Here is a 24,799-nt window from a genome sequence, read left to right on the forward strand (position 1 = left end):
GATTTCCTGACTAGTGCATTGTCAGGTATGCAATCAGAAGACAAAAGTCATCTCTAATTTATCCAAAGAAAATAAAAACATTAATTCAAAAAGATACACGTGGGCAGCCTGGGTGGCTCAGCGGTTTGGTGCTGCCTTTGGCCCAGGGCATGATCCTGCAGACCTGGGATCGAGTCCACATCGGGCTCCCTACATGGAGCCTGCTTCTCCCTCTGCCTGTGTCTCTGCCTCTCTATGTCTCTCATGAATAAATAAATAAAATCTTAAAAAAAAAAGATACACGCACCCTTTTGTTTAGTGCAGCATTACTTACAAAAGCCAATTTCCAACAACTATGTCCAACCTCTTCCAAAATTTCTCATTAATTTTCAAGAAAGATTCACTTATAATCAAAGCCAAACTTCTCAGTGTAACTCACTCGTAATCAGCCAATTTCAACATCACCATATTTATACTGATAGAGTAGAATCTTATTCCCAATCTTCTCTGCTAAATTCCTCCCTTGTGCTACTATTGATTCCTGCTTGAGACTTGGTTCTTCTGTAAGGCCTGAGCAGATTGGCCCTGAGTCCTCACTTCATTCAGGTACACACCATGGTAGAGGCAGGGTCACAGGAGTCCATGATGGGTGAAGGACCTCAAAATGAGCTTAATTACCAAAAAGATATAAGATGGCCTTAATTTCCTGAGGACTCAAAAGTGGCCTTCTAAGAGGACCTACTCTACTTAGTCTCTTTTCTTTTTTTTTTTTTTTTAAGTTTTATTTATTTATTTACCATAGAGAGAGGTGCAGAGACACAGGAGGAGGGAGAAGCAGGCTCCATGCCGGGAGCCCGACATGGGACTCGATCCCAGGACTCCAGGATCATGCCCTGGGCCAAAGGCAGGCACTAGACCACTGAGCCACCCAGGGATCCCCTACTTAGTCTGTTTTCAATGACCTTTGTAAGGAGTTATAAAGGTATCATGGTGGTAGGGCAGTCCTGCTGGTAGAAGCCCAGGTTTGCAGACAGTGCAAACACAAATCTTGCTGCCTTTTCTTAGCTCAAATATTCAATGTCTCATTTTTCGGCATGTGAGATAAATGGGAATAGTCAGAGCACCAACTTGAGTGTCAGGTTCAAAAAAGATAAATAACGTACACAGCTCAATGTCTAGCACACTATACACACTCAATAAAAGTTAGCCATTAAAAACTTAAATGTGCTGAAATCCTGAAAACCCTAGAAGAGAGCACAAGAAGTAATTACTCGGACATTAGGCATAGTAACATTTTTCTAGATATGTCCCATGAGGTAAGGAAAATAAAAGCAAAAATAAACTATTGGGACTTTATCAAAATAAAAAGCTCCTGCACAGCAAAGGAAACAATCAACAAAACTAAAAGACAACCTACTGAATAGTAGAAAATATTTGCAAATAATATACCTCGATAAGGGTTTACTTTCCAAAATATATAAAATGATTATGTACCTCAACACCAAAAAAAACAAATAATCTGCTTAAAAATGGGAAGAAGACACAAAAAGACATTGCTCCAAAGACCTACAGATGCCAACAGACACATGAAAAGATGTTTAACATCACTCATTATCAGGGAAAATGCAAACCCAAACCACAATTAGATGTCACCTCATACCTATCAGAATGGATAAAATCAACAACACAAGAAACAAGTAGTTGGTGACGATGTAGAGAAAAAGGAACCCTTGTGCACTAATGGTGGGAATGCAAACTGGTGCAGCCACTGGTAGAAAATAGTAAGGAGGTTCCTCAAAAAACTAAAAACAGAACTACCATATGATCTACTTACTCCACTACTTGTTATTCACCCAAAGAATCTAAAAACACAAATTCAAAGGGATATATGCACCCCTGTGTTTACTGCAGCATTATTTAAAACAGCCAAACTATGGAAGCAGCCCAAGTGTCCACCGACAGATGAATGGACAAAGAATACACACACACACACACACACACACACAGGAATATTATTCAGCTATAAAAAGAACAAAATCTTGCACCTGAAAACAACATGATGGATTCTAGAGAGTATAACACTAAGCAAAATAAGTCCATCAGAGGAAGACAAATACCATTTGATTTCACTCATGTTCAGAATTAAGGGAACAAATGAACAAAGGAAAAAAGGGACCAAGAAAGAGACTTAACTATAGAAAACTGATGGTTACCAAAGGGAAGTTGAATCAGAGGATGAGTAAAATAGGTCGAAAAGGATTGAAAGTACACTTGTGATGAGCACTGAGTAATATACAGAATTGTTGAATCACTATAGTGTACACCTGAAACTAATATAATACGGTACAGGTTAATTTTACTGGAATTTAAAAATTAAAGAAATTTTAGAAAGGAAATAATTCATCCATGTTTTAATTTTTTAATTTACTGATTTAATGGTGAATTATAAATAAATACAATGCCTTTCTGTGTGTACAAAACACCAGCTAGCCATTAACATCATGATTGTAAATGCTGTTCCTTTTGAAGTCATTTACTGCACATTTGTAACAGTGTTACCTTGGACTGTTATCCCATTGCCATCACAAAATAAAGAATGCTTAAAAGGCATGCTGCCATGGGTGAGCCCAAATGCCCAAAGACTGGAGCCTCAAGTACAACCAGTTACAGCAACAGCTTTGTTGGAGGGGTCTGTGGTTTGAGTGAGAAGAAAAACAGGTGTGCTACCATCACCAATAACCTACTATGCATTCTGCAGAAGGATGTGAAAAACAGTGCTTTATTAACAAAGACTCACTATGGAAATGACCTAAATTCGGGCTGAGGTTGTTTTCCAAAACCCAAACCACATTCTTCATCAAGTGTTATTCACTGTGCTGTGACTTTAAGACAACTGGTTCAAGTGATTTGCAGTCACTAGACATTAAAAGCAAGCATAGGAATACAGAGCTGCAGTATCTACTTGAATTCACACATTTACAAACTGCTTATACCGTTAGGGAACCTACTTATGCTAATTTATTATCAGAAAAAGAAATTGGTTTAGTCTGTATAATGTAAAATCATGGAAAAAATAAAATAACTCAAAAGAGTAAAAACATGGGTAATTAACATAACCGCTTAAACTTAAGTGACTGGCAGTAATGCAAAAAAATGAATTATGAAGCATATACAGCATAATTATATAATCATTGACAGGATAGGAAAATGCTTATTTGTTAAAAAATATAGCTGGTTACAAATACAGAATATAACCTAAATTACAATATACACAGAAAAGAAGACAAGAAAGAAAACTCAATGTTATGATTATGGGAATTGGTATTTTCTGCTCTATATTTTTCTGCACTCTTTAGTGGAATAGTGTGAAAATCGTATCTCTAACCATCTATTCCATATTGTAGGTAGATGCCTTCTCTGCATATTATTGGTATTTACTTTTTTCAATTATCTTTGTAATTATTGATCTTAGAGTTTTCTCTGCCATTTTCTTACAACACAAGAGACATAATGATCAGATTTGCAAAAAGGGAAATTAGAAGATGAATTAATATAGTAGGGACAAGGATTCAAAACAACTTCAAAGGCTGTAAGTCTGGAGTTTTCATGCAATGCTTGAGCAGGACTCACTGCCCCAATGCCAGTACATACCAATTTGTTGATTACCAAATATCTGTAATTTCTCAGGCATAGCTTTAGAATGGAAATTTTACATGTGTGAATAAAAATCTTCAAAAATATGTGATGTTTAATTCAAATATAATACATTCTGACACCACAGTCTGCCAATATACTTAAATTGTTTCTTCTTACATCGCTCTAAGACAGGAGAAATACTTAAGAATTGTACTCCTTTGTCTTGGGAAATGAAAAGAATATAATGCCCTTTCCTTCCATCCTAGAATCTTAAATAGAAGCTATGAGGGAATAAATATTTATGAGGTAAGTTTGAGGATCTTTAGCTGATTACCTCACAGATAAAGTACATGGAGATACAGCTTAAAAAATGTTGATCACAGTTGGCAGAACATTAACATATGTAAGAAAATGTTACTCTGACACCACTAGAGGGTACTAAGAGATACATCTGAGGAGTGGATTTTGCTAAAATATACTTGATTCCTACCCTGTTTGTCCCATTTTTTATACAAGTGATTAATTAAACTTTCATCAGTTTAGCCTCAGAGCTCCCACCCATCCATCTGTGAGGTAGGACTCCACCCTTCTAAGTGGAAAGAAGAGTTGTAACACCTTCAAAACCCCCTTAGAATTTTTAAAACCAGTCTCCTAACCACCTCTTCCTGTGCTTTCCCCTCCTCTTCTATTAGATTTTCATTCGCTAGGAGGGTTTATTACACAGAAAGGTGAGTCCTGAGGGTATTGTCTTGAAGAAGAATTGAAAAAAACTCTCATTCCCCCCCCCCCTTTTTTTTTAGGGAAAAAATATTGTATTTTTTATTTTTCTAAGAGGTCACTCATACATAGGGATGTTAACCTGCTCGCACATAATGGATCAATTTATGTTGAAACATTCATTTCCTTGAGCCGACTGTGTGGATATAAGCACAAAAATTATGGCAAAGCCTCACACAGGAAGCCTTAATTACTGGTCTCCAGGGGACTCTAGTTAATGAAAATGTCTTGTCTTCTTTAGCATGTTTGGTTTCCCAAAGAGATCATGAAGAGACTCTTCCCACCAGACTCACCCCTAATACCCATTACATGTCTCCTGGTCTTCAGGACCACCTGGCCTTCTCCTATTCTACATGCCCCTGAAACAATTTCACCTTCACCAGGTCAAGGACTATATTCTGTTTCTTTCACTAGAGTTCCATTTAGAACTTGGAAAAAGAGCCATGACCAAAAGCCAGTGGAAAACCAAATACTCTATTTATCCCAGCAACAAGGCCAACAGTGGATTTAAGAGTTTGGTATCTTTATTATATTTTTAAAAATGAAAAAGCTTCTGGCAAAATACAAAAATGAGTATGCTGACCTTTCGCTTTTTTCATCGGATGATTACTCAAAGTAAGTAAATAAGTAAATAAATAAATAAAACCTGGAAATATTAAAGCTTGATAATTTTACATGAAGCAAGGAGCTCATTTTCCATCAGCATACATAGTTCACTGAAGCTGTAATGACGCCGGCAATACACTTTAGAGACAAACTTTTTAAAGGGGTCAATTTTGAGCTCTGGAAAAGCTCTGATGAGCAAATGGTTTTTTATAATGTTTGGGCTATGATAACTACAAAGGTTTCCACAAGGTAGTCATGGAAGTCAAAGAATACTTTCTGGCTGGTATGCAAGGGCCGTTGAGGAAGTTTGGGAAAAGTAGGAGGAAGGCATCAAATGTTAACTCATGGAAAGGTTTACAAACATACCCTGGCTTCCTAACTGCCCTACAATGAGCATAAATTGTCCCACAACAATTGAAACAGATGTTTCCAGTTTGTAAATATTTGCCAGAGGTTTGATTTTCCAACCTATCCTTGAGCTATTAAGACACTATGCTAAATCAATTTATATGCTGAAATGTATAATCTATTTGGAAACAGGATGCCAATAAAGTTGCAAGCCACCAAATCAGCTGCTAAGAGTGAAAAAAATCACACTTATTTCCTGCAAATATGTGGCTCACTTTATAATTAATACATGTCAAAGTGTGTATGAAGAAATCTGAAAAGGTTATATTTCCAACCTCACTACCATAAAGATATCATCCTTAAGCAATGTGGAGCTGATTTTATTTATTTTAGATAAGATTCCTATGTATTATTCTGTTCCTCTCTTCAATTTAGGAGACAAAGTAATAGTGACAAGTAAGATTTATCTCCTCTGTGTTTTAGGGAAAAAAACATTGTATAACATTCCTGACAGAGCCAATCAGATTGCTCCCTCAGTCTATATGTTTGGCTTTCATATCAAACCAATGGGAACATTTATAGCTTGATTTAGATTAACTTTGATACAAAACAGTCTTCTTGTTCTAGTGTAGATTACTGATTATTGTGTAGCTCTAAAGCTGCAACCATTCTAATTCAAAGACTATAATATTCTCCCCATGGATTGTTTCAGATTCTTCTACTATAAGAAGCAGGAACACCTACAAACGTTGGATAAAATTTTAATGTCACTTTGTTCCTGGAAGGAAATATTTGTGCTTCAAACATGTGATAGCAGATGTTAACCCTATATCTCTGCCAAACTCCAATTAAGCTGTCTTCTAACAACTTCATAGAGCACAGCTACCTTTTTAAAAAAAAAAAAAAAAAAATCAGCTCTGTAGTTCAGTTGAAGCTAGGTAATTTCAATTTGTTATTCCTCACACAGCTGCATTTAAGTAGCAAAACTGCATTTATCTAGCCAAACTTAATTAACCTCTACAAAGCTAGTTTGCAAAAAGTCTACCCACTGAAGTCAGCCATTATTAAAAAGGCACAAAACTGTATTTATGCACTGGAAAAGAGAAATCTAGAAATACAGTATTTAGACCTAGTAAATTACAATGTCATGCTGCTATTTTCCTTTTTAATAATGACGGGATGAGCACTGGGTGTTTTTCTGTATGTTGGTAAATTGAACACCAATAAAAGTTAATTAAAAAAAAAAAATAATGAGGTCAACAGTGAGAAGATCCTTGCCGTCCAAGATGGTTTATTACATCTTTGTATATCATGTTGCAGTGCATAGCGAAGTCTCTTATAGAGACTTCTAGAGTCTCTCTATAAGAGGCTCTGCTTAATAAAGTGAGCAGATGCATAAATCACTCATAGGGAAGAACTGTTTTAGCCATGGGTATATATTAAAAAAATTGTTTCATTGTATCACTCTAGAGGTACTCAGAAGATCTGATATTTCTCTATCACTTAACTCAGTGTTAAGAGTAAAACCAAAGAGCAATTGCCATGCAATTACTGGGGAAGGCTATGGCTCTGGGTACAGATGCCCTGAACTGAGTAAAAATGCATTGTGGTCCATGATGTGACTCAGCACTCGTTTGCAAGTTCATTTCATCTTGGAACATACAGATGCTTTTTTAAAAAAAAAAAAAAAGATTTTTTACTTATTTGAGAGCACAGCACAAGTAGGGTGGAAGGGTAGAGGAAGAGGGAAAAGCAGACACCCTGATGAGCAGGGAACCCGAAGCAGGACTACATCCCAGGACCCTGGGATTATGACTTGAGCCAAAAACAGAAGCTTAACCAACTGAGCCACTCAGGCACCCCAGGTGCTTTATAAATACTTTCCAGGGAACCTGGGTGGCTCAGGTGGTTAGACAGTCAACTCTTAATTTCGGCTCAAGTCATGGTCTTAGGGTCTTGAGATCAAGGTCCCCGACAGGCCCTGCACTGGTCATGGAGCCAGCCTGGGAGTCTCTCTCCCCCTCTTCCTCCCCACCCCACCACCAGCACCATAGCACCCCCACCCCATCTGGCTTGCACATGCACTCTGTCTCTTTCTCTCTAAAAAAAAAAAAAAAAAAAAAAAAAAAAAAAAACTAAAACACTTTCCAGTCTGACATCTCAATTCAAATATCTAAGAGAATTTACATCCACATTTTGGAGAAAATTGCAAAAGTTTTTAACATATAAAAATTATATATTTTAAAATATTTTATATTTTTATGTAATTGTACTGTTTTATAACATAAAACATATACATATTTAAGGTGTACAATTTGATGTTTTGATATATACACACGTTGTGAAATGATCACGATAATTCATCTAATTAACTTACTAAGCACATTTTTATTTGAATAATTATACATATCATGTTTCTGAGGAAGGAATATTTTAAGAAAGGCTGCAAACTCCTCTATTAGCTCCTCTTGTTATATACTGCCAATCTCATCCTGACCTTAAGTTGGCATGATGCATATGAGTGATCTTTTTCTGGCCATAAAAATATTTGTCTACTATACAGTATATGGAAAATAATCTACAAGATCCCCAAACCCCTTAGATCCTACTATAAAAAATAATCACTGCTAATATCTGGCATATTTTCTTCCAGTATTTTCTCAATGCATAAGTCTCTCTTATATAACTGGTATAGTTACAGTACAGTACAATCTACATTACAATAATATATAGTAATGTACAGTCTACATTCCTTCATTTTCATATGTTTCATCTTGTGCTCAACAGTATTTTCTGACCATTTTCTGCTAGATTTAAAAAAATTCTTCTAAAATACTGTATTTGATGGCAGTGTAATGTTTCAATGTATAGATGTAGCATAATGATCTACTTCCCTATAGTTAAATGTTTAGATTATTTCTACTTTTTCTCTATTACACCTGATGCCGTGGTAAGTATCCATTTATATAAATCATTATCTTAGTCTTCAAGGACATTATTTCCTCACACTAGATATTTTAATATAGGATCACTGAGTCAAAATTCTCAACATTTTTAAAACTCTTGATACATTATGCCAATTTGTGCTTCCCAGAAATGTTGAACCAGTTTACATTCTTTCACAGCAATGTGTTTGACCTCAATTTTACTCAAGTAAAAATTAAATGTTAATTTGATAATATTTTTTTTAATCTGCATTTCTCTGATTACTGGTAGACATTTCCTATTATGTTTTTTCTATAAATTATCTGTTATGTTATTTTAATATTTCCTCATTTTTTAAAAAGGTTTTATTTATTTATTTGATAGAGCAAGAGAGCACAAGCAGGGGGAGTGGCAGGCAGAGGGAGAGGGAGAAGCAGGCTCCTCACTGAGCAGGGAGTCCAATTCAGGGTTTCTTCCCAGGACCCTGGGACCATGACCTGAGCCAAAGGTAGACGCTCAACCAAATGAGTCACCCAGGTGCTCCTTCCCACTTTTCTGTTAGTATTTTTATTGCTAATTTATAAGAGCTCACTATATTTTAAGGATAGTAATTTTTATGCTGATTTGTTTCACATTATGATAAATGTTCATAATGTGTCACTGATTAAAATTATTATAAAGAATTTTGAAAATATATAAAAATACATCAAAGAACAAAGATTATGACCCTATTAACTGGTGATAGTTGAACACTTTGATGCACTGTATCTTTTTCTGTGTTTGTAAACATTTAAAAAAGAAAGTTGAAATCATATTGTGTTCTGCATCGCTTATTGTTTTCTTTTTTTAATATTTTATTTATTTATTCATGAGAGACACACAGAGAGAGAGGCAGAGACATGGGCAGAGGGAGAAGCAGGCTCCATGCGGGGAGCCTGATGTGAGACAGGATCACGCCCTGGGCCAAAGGCGGTGCTAAACCACTGAGCCACCCAGGATGCCCCACATTGCTTATTGTGCCATAAGTATCTCCTCAAGATAGTAAATATTTTTTTACAACATTAATAGCTATGTGATATTTCACTGTATATGTACCATAATTTATTTAAACATTCCTCCTTTTTAACAGTATTTAGATTATTTCCAAATATTTGCTGTTATCACTAACCCTGCCATGAGCGCTATCTTACACATCTGATACAATTTTGATAGTCCATTCAAAAGGAAGCTCTCCCTCATGTCTCCTGCACAGGCTGTATAACATAATACCACACCCACCTGTTACTTGTGTAGGTGCAATCACTTGGCTGGCACTCGATGTAGAAGCTTCAGGAGCTATTTCTACAGGCACAGGAGGTGACGTTTTTTCAATAACTACTGTATGAGGAAGGAAAGGATGGAAAAATTACAGTCTGTTAGATGTTTTAAGATCCCATCCCAAAATGCAAGCATAATTTAAGTCTAATAGCATATCACAGTTGTATTCGGATAATTAAGGACTCTTACAGATCCCTAAAGCTCGTGGTATTCAACATCAGCAAGAACATATGAGAACAATTCAGAAGCCAAGAAAAATGACCCTTCATCAAATGATGACCCTCAAAAAACATTCTAATAATATGTACCTACTCCTGGCCACAGAAAATTGTGAGAATCTTATCTTCCTTTTACCATTCTAAAACTTACATGACCAACCCCACACTAACATTATAAGTATATTAAGATACTTAAGTATATGTTTCATATGGCACTTCACTTACGCATTCTAATGATTTATTGAATTTTTTTTAAAGATTTTTCTTTATTTATTTGGCACAGAGAAAAAGCACAAGCAGGGGGAGGGAGAAGCAGGCTCCCTGCAGAGGACTCGATCCCAGGACCCGGGAATCATGACCTGAACTGAAGGCAGACAGACATTTAACCAACTGGGCCACCCAGGTGCTCCAATTTATCAAACTTTAAAATAAAAGACAAAAGAATCCTTATCTTAGTCTTTTATTTGTTCATAATACTCTTGTGAATAGCACAGATCAAGAAAGGTTACCTGGAAACTGTGGATGTAGATGAATAGTTGAGATGCCTGGAGAGAGCTGGGGTTGACCAGGCTCAAGTTTGGTTTTCTCTTGATCCAATGAAGGTATTTCCTGGATTGGTTGTATTAATAAGAAAAAAGAGAGAGAGAGAGAGAGAGAGAACTGAAAGTAGGAATTATTTTTAGTTTTCACATTATTACTATCTTTATTTAATTCTACTCTTAAGACGGCAACAACCATCACAGGACACTGAACAACAACCTGCGCAATCCTGTGCGAAAAAATACCTATTTGCAGTGTTGTTGTGCCACTGCTGTAGCAAGCCTTTGATTTCCACAGCAGTGCTGACCCATGTACACACCCTTATCTATTTCCCAGGGGCCCACAGGAAAAGGTCCTATCAGACACTTTAAACAAATGTGTTGGCTCAGGGGCCCACATGGTCTCAAATAAGGCAACATCAACCCCAAAGGAGAACTAGACTGTCATCTCATTGACATGTGGCTCTGCCCTAGGAAGATGACCAGCCACAGTATGCATAGTAAATAATGGGTATAGCACATGTGTCATAACCAAAAACACATAGTACATTAAAATATTTTAAGCTAGGCAGTCATTAAGGCCTTTCTGAACCTCCCATCTAGTAACTTTGCACCTCCAGCTCTCAGCAGAGTGGTAGTCAAGCAGAGCGACAAAAAAAAAAAAAAAAAAAAAGGGTGGGGGGGACTCCAAGAAGCACCAGCAGCCTCCTCATGCGTCCTGTTGCCCAATCCTGTCCTCGGGACCAGAGGTGAAGAAAGAGACTGGCACCTGTGGCTCAGCTTTCAGTTCCAGCCACCCAGGACTCCTGTGGGCTCTTTCATTTTTCCTTCCAAGCCCTACCCATCTGCACTGCTCTTTCCATCTGTTGACCTTTCCATACCCACAGCCCTGGTCTGGACTCTCTCTCTCTCTCTCTCCTATTTATTCTAATCATCTAACTGGTCTCTTAAACTCCCTCTGCTCACTGGTTCAGTTAATCCTGCTGTGATTTATCTTCCAGAAATACTGAGCACTTAACTACTTTTTCCCCTTCTTCTTAAGAATACAGACTAGTCTTTTACTACCTATTAAAGTGATTTCAATCAGTCTCAACTGCAGCCCATGGTCAAGGCCAGCAAGGAGCAGACCATCATTAGATGTTTATGCACTCCTGGAACTCAGACAGAATTTCCCCCATCAGCACGGGGCAGCAGACTTTCCCATCAATGGGAAGTCTTCTCCACTTGACAAGTAGAGTCCACGAGAGGAGCACAGTATTCCGCCACCGATGATAACAGCAGTTTGGATCCCAAGCCTTCCAAAGCAGGCCCAAGTTCTCTTTCTAATCAAGCCTCTCATGCCCCTCTAAAGGACCTCTTGCTGTCTTCTCTGCTGCACCTTCGCACATATAATTTCCCACCCATGGGCTACCCTGCTTTCTCTTCATCAATATTTGTATCATGAGATCTTTGCGAGGAGTCAAGCCTGCAAAGACTAAGAGTACATTCTTCCCGCTGCCTCATCTCCAAAAAATTTACAGTGTGAGTATACAAGAAAACGTTCAAGCCTTCTTTCAGATCCTAATGAGAGTTACCATAAACTCAGTCATCAGCAGTGAAGAAGACAGAGGTTATTAAACAAGATGAGGTTATCAGGGACCTGGCAGCAGGCCTGCTCATGCACTAATGATTCCTTCCACAGATCAAACAGAACTGAATTCAAAAATCGACAAAACTGCAGACTACTGCATACCACTGACCTTTAGAAACAGTATCCAGGAGCTGCACACGTGCATATAAAATATGCATATGTACTGTACTTCTTTTGGGGTCAACATAACAAGTCTTCTTTGTTGGGTGCTATTACTCTAAAATCCTACTTCTTTGTTGTCTGGATTCTTTTCAGCACTTATGTTAGAACTCTGAAGTTATTCTAGCCTGTATTCATAAGCTAAATATTTTTAAAACTATTTATAATAATCTATATGTGTTCATGACATCTAAATTCTAACAATCATTCTTGTCTACTGAGTGACACATAAATTTATGAAGATTTAATGATCTAATTTGCATGCTATTAAAGAATCAAAGACTCAGATGGGGAACAATATTACATAAATAGGACTTAAATCCAGCCAATTTCTATCTTTCCTGTGAATAAATCTCACAACTCATGGTCCCATTTTATGCCAAAAAAACCAAGAGGCTGATTAAATTTCTCTCTGAAATTTCTAAGAACCAATATTCTAGTATTGGATTATAACTTCCAAGGGTAAGCTCTGTTCTTATTTTAATGTAATCAAACATGCATGTTAAATTTTAGTTGATTTAAGAAGTACTTTGCTCAATATATGTGCACCCTAAGAATTTACAAGGGCAAACATACATCAGAACCTTTCTTTCCACCCACAATCAAGGCCATGAACTGACTCAAATTCTGTTTAAGCCCTGATTCTATTGGTCCCACCTTTCTCTCTTTCTAGAATTTAAGTTCCATGAGAACAAGGAGTTTGGTGTCATTTGATCACTATTATTTTCCTAGCATTCAGGATAGTGCCAGTTACATAGCAGGTGCTCAATAAATATCTCTTGAATGAATGCTGTATTTCCTCAAACCAAATAATGAATAATAGGCATGTTGCTGTACTTAAGTCTTAAAAAAAAAACCACATGTACTCTAAAAGAAAATCATTTGACAGTAAAAAAAATTTTTTTAATTAAAAAAAAAAGAGAAAAAGAGAGAGACAGACTTGCAAATAATGAATAAATTACCTTTTCAGGGGGTGCAGTCGCCACTAAAGCCAAAAAAGAAAGGAGGACATTAGTATAATTTAGGTCAATCCACCACATAGTTAAATTTTTAAAAAGCAATAAAAGTCCACTACTACTCCAAAAGAATTAAGAGTCAAACAAAATAAAATGCAGAATTATGGTCATCTACCATTTTGGAGAATTTTACACATGACCAACAGAAAACCTATCCATTCTGTATCATTCCTTAACTACAAAAGTTCAGTTAGATGTGATGAAATTCTTTCCAACTCCCTCATTAACTGAAAAGGTTAAAGGAAACAATACTTCCTGGTGCATTATTTTATGCCTAATCTCAATTTTACAGAACTTTCCACATCAAAAAATTTTCATTAATTGGCCACGTACTTATTCTTAGCATAATATATAAAGTTTGAAATACTTTCTGAAGATGTTAATATTAAAGAAGCAAGCCACTTATTTCAATAAAAGATCGAAGAATGGGTACTGTAGTCCTAATCTTTATTGAAGCCCTGTGAGTATTGTCAGTAAGATAAGCTAACTAAATTAGAGGGAAAGAAATCACAAGCCCATAAAATCTAATTAGAGATTAGCATCAACATGATGAACAAATTACAAATTACACAATCATAACACTATTGTGAGGCAGTAGTAGTGGTTCTGCTTTTGTATTTAGAAAGACTTGCTTCTCATTCATCAGTCCTTAGTGTTAGTCCTCAAGCCTATGGTGAACAATTAGTGGGATTTTCCTCATTAATCACTGTCTCCATAAACATGAGTGTACAGTTCTGGTAGGTGCTTAACTCCCAAAAACAATCAGAGCACAGATAGCTTATCACTGCTACTATATTCTTGTGGTTGGAAAACCCAACTAAATCATCTGTCCTGCCTAACCCACCAAGAAAGTCTTGAGGCAGAACCTGGACCAAAGCCCATTTCCTCCTGCCTGTGCAGAGGATGAGTAGTTGCAAACATCTGGCCATTATAACCAAGTGTATAGGAGCAAACTGGTCAATACCATCAATTCTAGTTGAGGTCCTACCGGCTCTGCCTAACAAGAAGTGCAAGAAGTGGGAGAGTGAAATAAAACAGGCTAGAGCACAGATTCAGAGCCCTGAAAAAAGACCTCTCTAGAAGACAGCTTTGCCAAGCTCCTGCCTCTCCAGTAACCTAGATACTTTCTCTCCTCACAAAATCCATAAATGGGAACCCTCAATTCTAACCTAATAAACTGTGAGAAGCCAACAGGAGCTTCATTAAAGAAAATATATATTCCACACAAATCTAAAATTTTTATTCCTATCTGGGGCAAAAATTTTTGTGATAATAATGATATTCAAGGAATTGAACATACTGGCTTATATAAAGACACAGTCAAGGTCAGTTCTTGGAATTGGCATAGCCACTTTCTTGGAAAAAATGTGCTCCTTGGCCCCAATACATACTCTTTATAAGACATCTGGCAAGCCATATCCCCTCTATAGGTCTCAGGTTTCTCAGAAAGTCAATGAAAGGACTGCATGAAGTGATTTCCAAGATCCTTTCGATGGACTCTCCTATTCTCCTTCATTTGCCACCCCCCCCACCCCCATTACCCCTGTCTGTTGTCCTCTATTTTATGGAAGCTCAATCAGTGCTTTAACTTAAGTCTCTGGATTCCACTTTGTAAAATACATAAATATTTATTAAACGACTCTCTAGGCAAAAAAATGAATTAAGGCTATTCCCTAAAGGATCTAAATTAACTCTTCAAGAATAAACAGCAAGAAAAAGTAGCCCCAAGCATGTCCTGAGATCACCATGGAATATCATTACCTGCTGCAAACACATTATTCTACAGCAGTGGTTGCCAATCAGAGGTCATTTTGCCCCACGGGGACATTTGGCAGGGCTGGACACCTTTCTGGTTGTAACAACTGGGGGGTGGGGGTGCTACTTGCATTTAAAAGTCAGAGGCCAAGGAGGTTACTAAACATCCTACCACATAGAAAGAAGCCCCTCACTAAGAATTATCCTGAAATATCAGTAGTGCTGAAATTAAAAATCTTATTCTAGAAAGATTATTAACAGGGAAACTAAAGACACATAAGACAGAGGGCTGGGGCCATGATCTATTTCCACTCTCACCTTCTGGCTCCGCCACTCCTGGCCCGTGTTCCCGGGAGAAGGTCAGGGCCTCCACTGGCTCTTCCTTGGCTGGGAGAGGTGGAGGATGAGTACTTTTAGCAACAGGTTGAGTGTTCTTTGGCTTGACAAATACAGGTCCTTTACCTACATGGTGATGGATTGGCCTGCGTCTATGAACGCCAGAAACCGTATAACCCATTCCACCAGGACAGATTTCCTTAAAAGCAGCTAGATTTGGGATGGGAAAATATTCCTTTTAAAAATCTAAAAGTGCAAACTTATACAGAGGAAAATATCATGATGAGTATTTCTTAATAAATCATCATTAATATAGTTACATTTGAAAACTTCAAAAACAGATGCATAATGCTTGAATTTGTTAAACTTGCATATTTACAGAAAAAAAACAATTCTATTTTTTACTCAACATTTCTCCATCTGTTAATTCCTTATCAGCATTATATATATAGCATATATAGCATAGAGAGAGCATATATTTATATAGATTATATATATTAGCAACCAATTAGGAGATATTATATATACATATTTTATATTTAATTTTCTCTATCATATTATATATCACATATATGAAATATATGTAATATATATTAGGAGGTTTTTATGTACAGAAGATACTATATATATTATATATATCTCATAGGGTGTAAGATCAGCAAACTCCAGACTTTATTTCCTCCTGCTTTGATGTAATTTCATTAGTTATTAACAAGGAACTCAGTAACATCTCTCTAAGCTAGATGACTAGCATGAAGGTTAAAAAAGAAAAATCCATCACTAGTCAGGGGAATGAGATGCTGAAATCTCCATAATTTGTTTCTAGTTGAGGAATCCAAAGGACTCAGCCAGAATGGAGTGTATCAGCTGATATGCTGAAGTTGGTTAAGAAAAGGAAGTGTTTTTCAAGACAGGCTCAGGATAGTGAGAACGAATCCAGCAAAGACATACTAAAGAGATGATGGATAAAAGTCAAGCACAACAGGACATGCCAAGTCAGGATGGAGTTATTTTCAAAAAACGGGATGAGTAGGCAACAGCCTGATCTTGACCAGCTGGCTTAATTATCCAGAGGACAAGGAGATGTTCTGTGCCCTAGGACTGTGATCCTCGCCAGGAAAGTGGTCTTGCCTGGGTTTTTTTTTTTCCTTTTTAAAAAAAAGGTAGACTGGGCACATGGGATTTGCTAACCTCCACTGCATCATCTCCAGGAATAAGTCAAGGAGAAAGACAGGGGTGGCAAGGCAGTGTGTGGCCTAAGGAGGAAAATCCACCTAATGCCTTTGGTGTTGGTGTTGGAGGCAAGTTACCAAAAGCAGACACTAAGGAGCTTATGGTCAACTTTTTTATTTCTACTTTTCAAATTGAAAGTAAAATAAGTCATTTCTTACTCCTACTAAACAAGAGCTCTCCTATTGAATGTTCTGGACCTAAAATTAGTTCTCAATTGAAAGGAAACTAAAGTCCTCCTTGAAGCATGCTAAAATATAGTTTTTCTAAGGATCACACATTAAATGGTGGAACCTCATTCTTAAATTTAACTATGACATACAATTCTTACTGGAAAGAACAGATGTTTCCAGAATAAAACATGTTTTCCTATCAAATATTTGCAGTATTAATGAATTAAACGCTATGAAAATCACATATAACAAAAAATTGGTTAAGTACAAAAAGTCTGTCTTTAAAATTATTTTCAAATTCAGTTACTGTATGTTATGGAGAAGTAGCCCTGTGCTGGATTCACCATCTTGATTAATCCTTCATCTAAGAGTTTCAAAGCTATTAAAATTGAACTTGAAGAGGAATGGGCCTATCAATTATGAAGATCACTTATTTCATGGATTATTATCTTTTAATAACCAGTAGTTTAGATCTCACAGATGGAGAGTAGGCCCTTTTGGAGGTGTCTAAAATTATCCAGTCTACCAAAATACTGTCAACATTAAACTATCCTCTACCTTACCAATTCTTTTTGATCTTCAGCACCAACAAAGGTGGATTGTGAGATTTAAGTTTATATTTAAGCCTTGTCTGCTGCCATGTAAGCTATAGCTTTGAGACATTCAGTAGTCCTGTGAGAGTTTGTGCACTTCCCTAAGTGGGAAGCATCTTATCAAATAAGCACCTGACTAGACTTTTTTTATGGCCACCACATGTTCATGAAATAGGGATCACTTCTCCTTTGATTATTATCAAAGTATTCATAGGGTGTGTTTCTTTCTCTTCCATTTGATTCTGTTTGATCTTGCTTGAGAAGCTGAGGATTCCTTGGGAGAAGTAAGGCATTGAGAGAAATATATTGACCCTTTTAGGGCATTAGGTAAATATGTACACCAAACTAAAGTATAAAGAATTGTCAACTTCCACGGAGATTCTGACTTGAAGTTTCTCAGTGCACTGGCAGGATCTGCCTGAGTTAGTAATCTTCATAGCACAAATTCAATCATGAAGATAATTCCCTCCATTTCCAAGTGGAAAAAGTGACAAGCCCATGTTCAACCAGTGAGTGAGTGAGTCAACCCACGTAGGGGCTTGTGACCATGCACCTGACATGTGACCAATATTTAGGACAGAGTCTGGCTCAGCAAGGGCCTCTGGTCTCTTTACACTTTTAAACACTAGACTTAGGGTCCTAGAAGATGAGGATACAAAGTAATGGCTTTTCATAACATTCAAGAGGAAGTCAATGTTACACAGAAACAGGAAAATCTCTGTATGGAGTATTTTCCATTGATTCAACCTTCCATGGTCACGTTTGTACAAAACTGTTAAAAAATACACTGTACTATCAACACATAAATTAAAAGTTGGAAATGAAAAATAACGCATGCTGCCAAAGTCCTCCTGTGTCCTTATGTGGCTTAGGAAGGAATATGAGCATACAGCTGGTCATGTCTTACCTGTGCCTGGAAGGGGACATTTCTCACAGTGTGGGCCCCAGGCCTTCCCCACACTACAACAGCAGAGCTGCTTGGTGAGGTGAACAGACAGAGGGTGCATACACTGCCTTCCAGAACTGACAAGACGGTAACAGGGCCCCTTCTCTTCAGAGATCACGGGGGTATCCGCTGAAGCAGAGAGATAAGGCCTGATGTCACCCAAGAAACAACAAAAGGCTAGATCGACTTTTCCTGTTATAGTAAAATGAACCTTAAAATCTGGATGAGACACCATACTGTGGAATAACGTTAAATAGATTTAGGGCATCACCTTTCCTGATTCAGTCAGTTTACCAAGTTAGTTTTAGAATCAGGGCCCCAAATGTCTCTGTCCCTGTCTGGTCCCTTCTTCCATTCTAGCAAGCATTAGATCAGGTATGGGTGCATGAAATAAAAAGAAACAATTTCAACCAAAATCAGCTGCCTGACTAAACCTAGGTACCTATTATCAAAAATCATGATCTCATTTTCTTGTATTTAGCCATAATAGAGGTATTTCTAGGGCAGAGTTTAGTGAATAATCAGGCATGGTGAAAAATCAGGAACTCAACACAGTTGATGCCGAAACCCAGCTGTTGCCCTTCTCACTTTAAGGACAATGAGAGGTTGCAGGGCATTGCTGTAGGCCCATCAACAGTGGATGAGACGCAGGGAGCAGCTTCTGACCTGCCATGCCACATAAGACAGTACACCAGAAAGGCAATGGTATGTTCAGTCCCTTAGAAAACATGCAAAAGCACACCAGTCCATAAGCATCCAATACCTAAATCCTATTCCTGATTTTTCCAAGTATAGTAGATAAGACTTCGTTAATCTAACAGCCAGACACTCTACTGAGCACATAAAGCAAATAGGATAAGACACGATCCTGCTTGCGAGAAGTTCATTTTCTAATGTAAATGAGGGTGGAGTATATTCTTCAGAGCCAACTCTAGGCCAAGCCAAACTGCTGGATAGACCAGGCTTGATGGGCCCCTCTATGTCTCTTCTCCCATTCCAACCAAAATTCTTCTCTACTCTATCACTATTCAGATGAGATTTTTCCAATTTGCCTTTCCCTTAACTAATTACTCTAGCTCCTGCTGCTTCCAAAATCACCTTCCCTTCCTGTTCAGATCTCAATTTTTAATCAGAGTAAAAGGACTGGCATCTTAATTAGACACTATAAGAAAAAAACTGATCAAATTATAATATGCTCTGAATTATGAAGTTGAGTTTTTTTACCCACAGATTGGAAGGCTATTCGTAAGGGGTAATTCATTACACACTACATTGATTATTTTAAAATATGGCACACATCATCATATAGTCTCTTGAGTCCTAAGGTTTTATGCTACACTAAGAGAAACCAGTATTGCCAAAAGATTTATAAAGAATAAGTAGAAATGGGTATGGGATAGAGTACTGAGGAGCAATAACAAAGGTACTGACAGGTTCCTATATGTAGACACACTGAAAGAGTGGTTTTGGCAGATTCTATTTTTGCAAGATGCATAGCTAAGATTAAGGTGGAAAGATTCAGGCACTCTCCATAGATGGAAACACATTTCGGGAGTGTAAAACCTACTGGAAATGCCACATAAGGCAGTCAGGAACATAAATCTTTCTTTTCTTAGCTAGAGATATAGAAATCCTCCAATGTAATAAACATAAAGCTCCCTACTCTCGTCTTGAATCATCACTATATAGCCACTGTTGATGGTTCCCCCACTTACAAAACCACTGTATGAAGGAAAGATGCTATGGTTCTCTTATTTGGGCTCCCCAGTGGTGTATCAAGCAACTTAATTATAGGGCTATACAATAAATCCAGATCATGCTTTCAAAGACATGCTTCCACACACAAATGATAAATATCATTAAGCAGATACAAATTAATCTGGCACTTAGAGGAAGATGAAAGATATAAAAGATTTGAGAAGATGGCATATAGCTAGCCTGTTTTCAGCTCCCCTGCCCCAATACCCCCAATATCCTCACTCATCTTTTGGATGAATTCCACATCCGAGTTTCATCCCTTTAGGCTTAATATCCCTATGGGAGGAGTGTTGGGAAGGCAGGTGAAGTGTTATAAGGAGTCTGAGAGATGAATTTACTGAAAGAAGAGTCACCAGGCACTCTTTCTGGGAAACGGGCTATTAAATTCTGGGAGAACCAAAATAAAAGAAACCATGACTCTAGAGCCAGGATAGCACTACACCACCTACTCTATTGTGTGGTGAGTATAACTAAACAATAGCTCTTCTTAAGTAAAGGACTCGCTCCCATCAAACCAGACTAGTTCCTTCTTCCTAAGTCAAGGCTCAGCTTGTGGAGTCAGATCCAGCTTTAAACATGGGCTCTACCACGTAAAGTCTGTGTAACTTTGGGCAAGATCCTTACTAACTCCTCCAAGCCTCCATTTCTTTATTGCTAAAATAGAAAGAGAGCAACATAAACCTCATGGACGTCTTAGAAGTATTTTATCTGGAAAAAAAAAGGGAAAAAAAAGAAGTATTTTATCTGGTAATGCGTACCAAGTGCTTAGCACATTGCCTGACACTTATCAAGTGCACAACAAAGATGCTTACATCACTGCCCTGGTTTCTGCTGTTACTGTTATAGGGGGACAACCACTTTGCACAGACGTGTCTGTCTAATCCCCTGGCCACGATGCTACAAGACCAGTGAACAAGGGAAGTGAAAGATCTAAGTTGGGATGTCCATGGGGGAGGTAGAAAGACAAGAGAATGCATAAGGCAGATTACAAGATTTAACCAGTTTCTTGGAGACCAAAGGAGCGGACAGAGTCAAAAAGGGGAAGAGGAGTTCCCAGCCTGACTGCCTAGAAAATGCTGTCACATGCAGAGAACCACTAAGTCAGGAAGGAAAACCCATTTTGGGGGGAAGGGAGGAGGCCACGCAGTCGTTTACCCCATCAGGTGTGTAAAATGATGATCTAGAACTGTGCTGTCCAACACAATGCCTAGCCAGGTGTTGCTACTTCGACAAAATTTCAGGGAAATACAATTGAGGAAACTCAAATTCCTCAGTCACAGTCCCCACATGTGACTAGCTTCTGCTACATCACACAGCACAGACACGGAAGATACAGAACATTCCCATCACCATAGAGAGCTCTACTGGACAGTGCTGATGCAGCTCAAGATTAAGCAAACTCTTTCTGCAAAAGGCAAAATAATAAATAGCTATTTTGGACCTTGTGGCCTTACAGTCTCTGCTACAACTTCCCAACTCTGCCATTGTGGCATTAAAGCAACATTAGAATATGTAAAGGAAGGGACATGGCTGTGTTCCAATTAAACTTTATTTACCAAAATAGACAGTGGAACAGATTTGGCCCATAGCTTGCCCACCCCTGATCTAAGACCCTAAACATGGAGGCACAAAACCCAGTTTTAAATGTCAAGAGTCCGTGGGGTGCCTGGGTTGAGTAGTCAGTTAAGCTTCTGACTCTTGGTTTTGGCTCAGGTTCTGATCTCAGGGTCACTGGGATGGAGCCCCCTGTCGGGCTCCACCCTCAGCACAGAGTCTGCTTGAGAGTCTGTCCCTCTCTCCTTCTGCCCCTTCCTGGTTGTGCTTGTGCACTCTCTCTCTCAAAAATAAATACTTAAATCTCAATAGTCCCTTTACTAGTTGTCTGATTTTAAGAAGATGTGTAAAAAAAAAAAAAAAGAGATGTGTAAACTCTCCAGGCTCCAGTTACCTAATGTATAAACTGAAAGTAAAATATATCTCATTAAGATGTTAGGGAGATAAAAAGATATGATGGGCCTACCAGGACTAGCTTTTAGAAGAAACATGTCCTTCATCTGATGATTTCTAGGTTCTCAGCAGAAACTGCTGAGCACATATCTCCAATCCTCTTTCTAAATTAGCATCAAGGCCATGAGGCAAAAAAGCTATCACACAGCAAACATCCAGACTCAGAGTTTTTCCACCTGGGCATTTTTCTACTAAATCTATGGACATACCTACTCCAGCTCTCATCCTGGTGCTCCTAAATACTGCAGCTCAGAAAGTCAGAATATTTATCTATTCCAACTGCAAAGGTTATTATACTCTCCTTGGATGTGCTCTGACAAATCCTAAAATTTCCCCTTTCCCCCACTGAGAGGGGGGGAGGAGGTCTGAAGAACTCAGCCGCAGCACCCAAAGGCACAGACACAGAGGTCCTGGGCAGCTGATGCTGGAGCCCTCCGGGCTTCCCTTCCTATAGCTCTGCTCAGTCAAGGACAGAGAGCGCACAAGGAGAGAAAGCGAAATGGCTGCAACCTTTGGCCAGAGTCAAGGAATTCAGAGGGTGTTCACTTCAGTGCATTTGAGAACAGGGAGAGCTTCCCGTTGCTCCTCGGCCATTGCCAAGTGGCTTTCTTTGCGTTCGCAGAGTCAGCCACACCTTTTATGGCCTGGATATGCCCTCAATTCATGCTGCCTGAATAAATGTGGTCAACCTCTTCCAATAGCTTGCATGCTCTACTGTGGTTGTGTTTAAACCTCTCAAAAATAGAGCATTAAGCACCAACTCTCCTCCGTGCCTCTGTGTGTCTGGGTGCGTGGGTCTATGTGTGGGCGTGCATGCATGTGTATGCATGACCCTCAGTCTCCTTCTGCTACTTCTATTAAGGATACCACCATCTTGCCAATATTTTTTTTCCCTGACTGTAAGCATCACCTTCTTGCCTGATTTCTTCTCAACTGTCTTCAGGCTTCCACACCTCTTCCACCCCCAATATTGATTTCTTCAAATATAGTTCACAAACAAATCAGGCTGGACTGAACCAAGTCACAAATCCTGAAGGAACTCCACATATCTGTGATGTTACATGTGGTAAATTCACGGAAAGAGAAATAAATCTGCCACTTAACGCTGGTAAAGAGCCCAGGTTTTAACTCAAAGTCTAAACTGGAACATTTAACTAGCAACAAACCTCTCTTAATACTTATCATTTCAGCTGTTGTAGCTGAACCATAAAATTGAATTATTTATTTTTCAAATAAGAACGGATGGTTGTTTAATAAGTTCAGTATTATTTGGGTAATGACAGGGAAAATAAATGCTAAGGAAATGTGTGTTTCAAAAATCTTATTGGCAGATTTCTACAATCTTATTAAAACCTGGATGTCTGCCCTTAACTCTAGACATCAGATCTAGTCAAAGTTCAATAAAACATTTTGCGACCAGTCCTCCAACTTTACCTAATCTTCAATCTTCAATGTGGTAATTTTAACCAGACTACAAGTCAAATTAAGAGAAGAAAAACCAAATAAATATTCAAAGCAAATTCTATATCCAAACTTTATAAAATCTTTTACACTTAGAATTAAGAAACTATTTAAAATATTTACTCATGTAATTCTAATCAGCCAGAAACAACTCCTGAATTATCTGGATATTGTCAACAATGTGATTTTTGGCTTGAACTTTCCAAATCCTTGCATTAGTTTTCAAACGTACCTTGTATGCAAACATCATTTCATAGTCTAATTTTACCAATTGTCAAAAAAAAAACAAACAAACCTATAACTAGTTGCCTGTCTGCTTCTGATCAGAACTGTCTATGAAAGAACATGAAAAAAAGGAACTTACGTGCAAAAATTCCTAATCTGCATTTGACAGTTTTTAAAAGAAAACAATAATAATTAGTAACAATTTTCCAGAAGACTCAGTGTACTCTTAGAATTTTAAAAGTAACGAATGAGACTGTAATTTTTATTTTACTACATTTGCCCATACTTCATCATGTCTATGCATCTCAGGGAGAGTTGCACAATTAAAAATAGATTATCATCCATCAAGAACGTGTCTTGACCAAATACCAAATTTAAAAATGGAGGCCAAAAGGATACAGCTTAACATATACCACATTAAAAAATAGGTAATAATAACGAAAACCTATCAGGATAGAAATACAGAATTGCTTTTAAAATTAGCCCAACAACAACAAAAATAAATAAAAAATAAATAAAATTAGCCCAACAGTTTTCTGCCATACATTAATTTTCAATGTTTAAACTTTAATTGTATATGGCTTTTAATAACCTGCAGTGTTTACTTGCTTTGTAATTATGAACACAAGTTCTTTAAAAAGGAGGGTAACCTTATAAAAAAATCTGCATGTGAGAACTTTATATCTAAATGCATCTTTCTCTGGTCTTTGAGTGATCTTTAGTGATTACAGTGGGTTAGGTTTTGTGACTAGAGAGTTTCTTTGGAGAGACTATATTTTCTGTATCAATATTAGAACATGGGGTTTAATGAAGGATTTTTACCCTTACCAGGTACAAGAGAAAAACTTAGAGACAACATTTGTAAGGCAAAATAGCCTAACTCTGGGGACACATTTTGGTGGTTTTTGAGGACAACAGAGAAGAATCTTAGAAATTAGACCTGAATAGAAAATCTGAAATGCAGGGCATTTATAACTATTTCCCAGACTCTACCAACTAAGCAAGTACAGTGAAACCTCATTAAATCAGACACCAGTGACTCAGATTTTGGACTAATTAAAGACAGAGGCTAGGACAAGTTTAATTCAGCCTAAATAATGTTAAAATGCTCATGAGGGAAAAAACGGTTTTCATTTTTCAGGTGTGAAAACTTTAAATAACTCTT

At 37.7% G+C, this 24,799-nt stretch overlaps 1 protein-coding gene across 21 annotated transcripts in view; it reads right to left on the minus strand.

The window, feature by feature from the left end:
- LTBP1 (latent transforming growth factor beta binding protein 1) overlaps positions 1-24,799 on the minus strand; it is a 389,007-nt gene that overhangs the window by 113,956 nt on the left and 250,252 nt on the right. For 12 of the 21 annotated variants that reach the window (XM_072767336.1, XM_072767328.1, XM_072767326.1 and 9 more), the window contains 5 exons: positions 18,145-18,312; positions 15,224-15,451; positions 13,097-13,119; positions 10,316-10,415; positions 9,550-9,648 (listed from right to left, as the gene is read on the minus strand). In XM_072767336.1, coding sequence (XP_072623437.1) covers positions 9,550-9,648; positions 10,316-10,415; positions 13,097-13,119; positions 15,224-15,451; positions 18,145-18,312 — 618 coding nt within the window. The remainder of the gene's footprint in view (positions 1-9,549; positions 9,649-10,315; positions 10,416-13,096; positions 13,120-15,223; positions 15,452-18,144; positions 18,313-24,799) is intronic. The other 9 variants (XM_072767337.1, XM_072767335.1, XM_072767331.1 and 6 more) reach the window with 1 other exon arrangement.

The sequence above is a fragment of the Vulpes vulpes genome, chromosome 8, assembly GCF_048418805.1.
Source record: "Vulpes vulpes isolate BD-2025 chromosome 8, VulVul3, whole genome shotgun sequence".
Lineage (NCBI taxonomy): Eukaryota > Metazoa > Chordata > Mammalia > Carnivora > Canidae > Vulpes > Vulpes vulpes.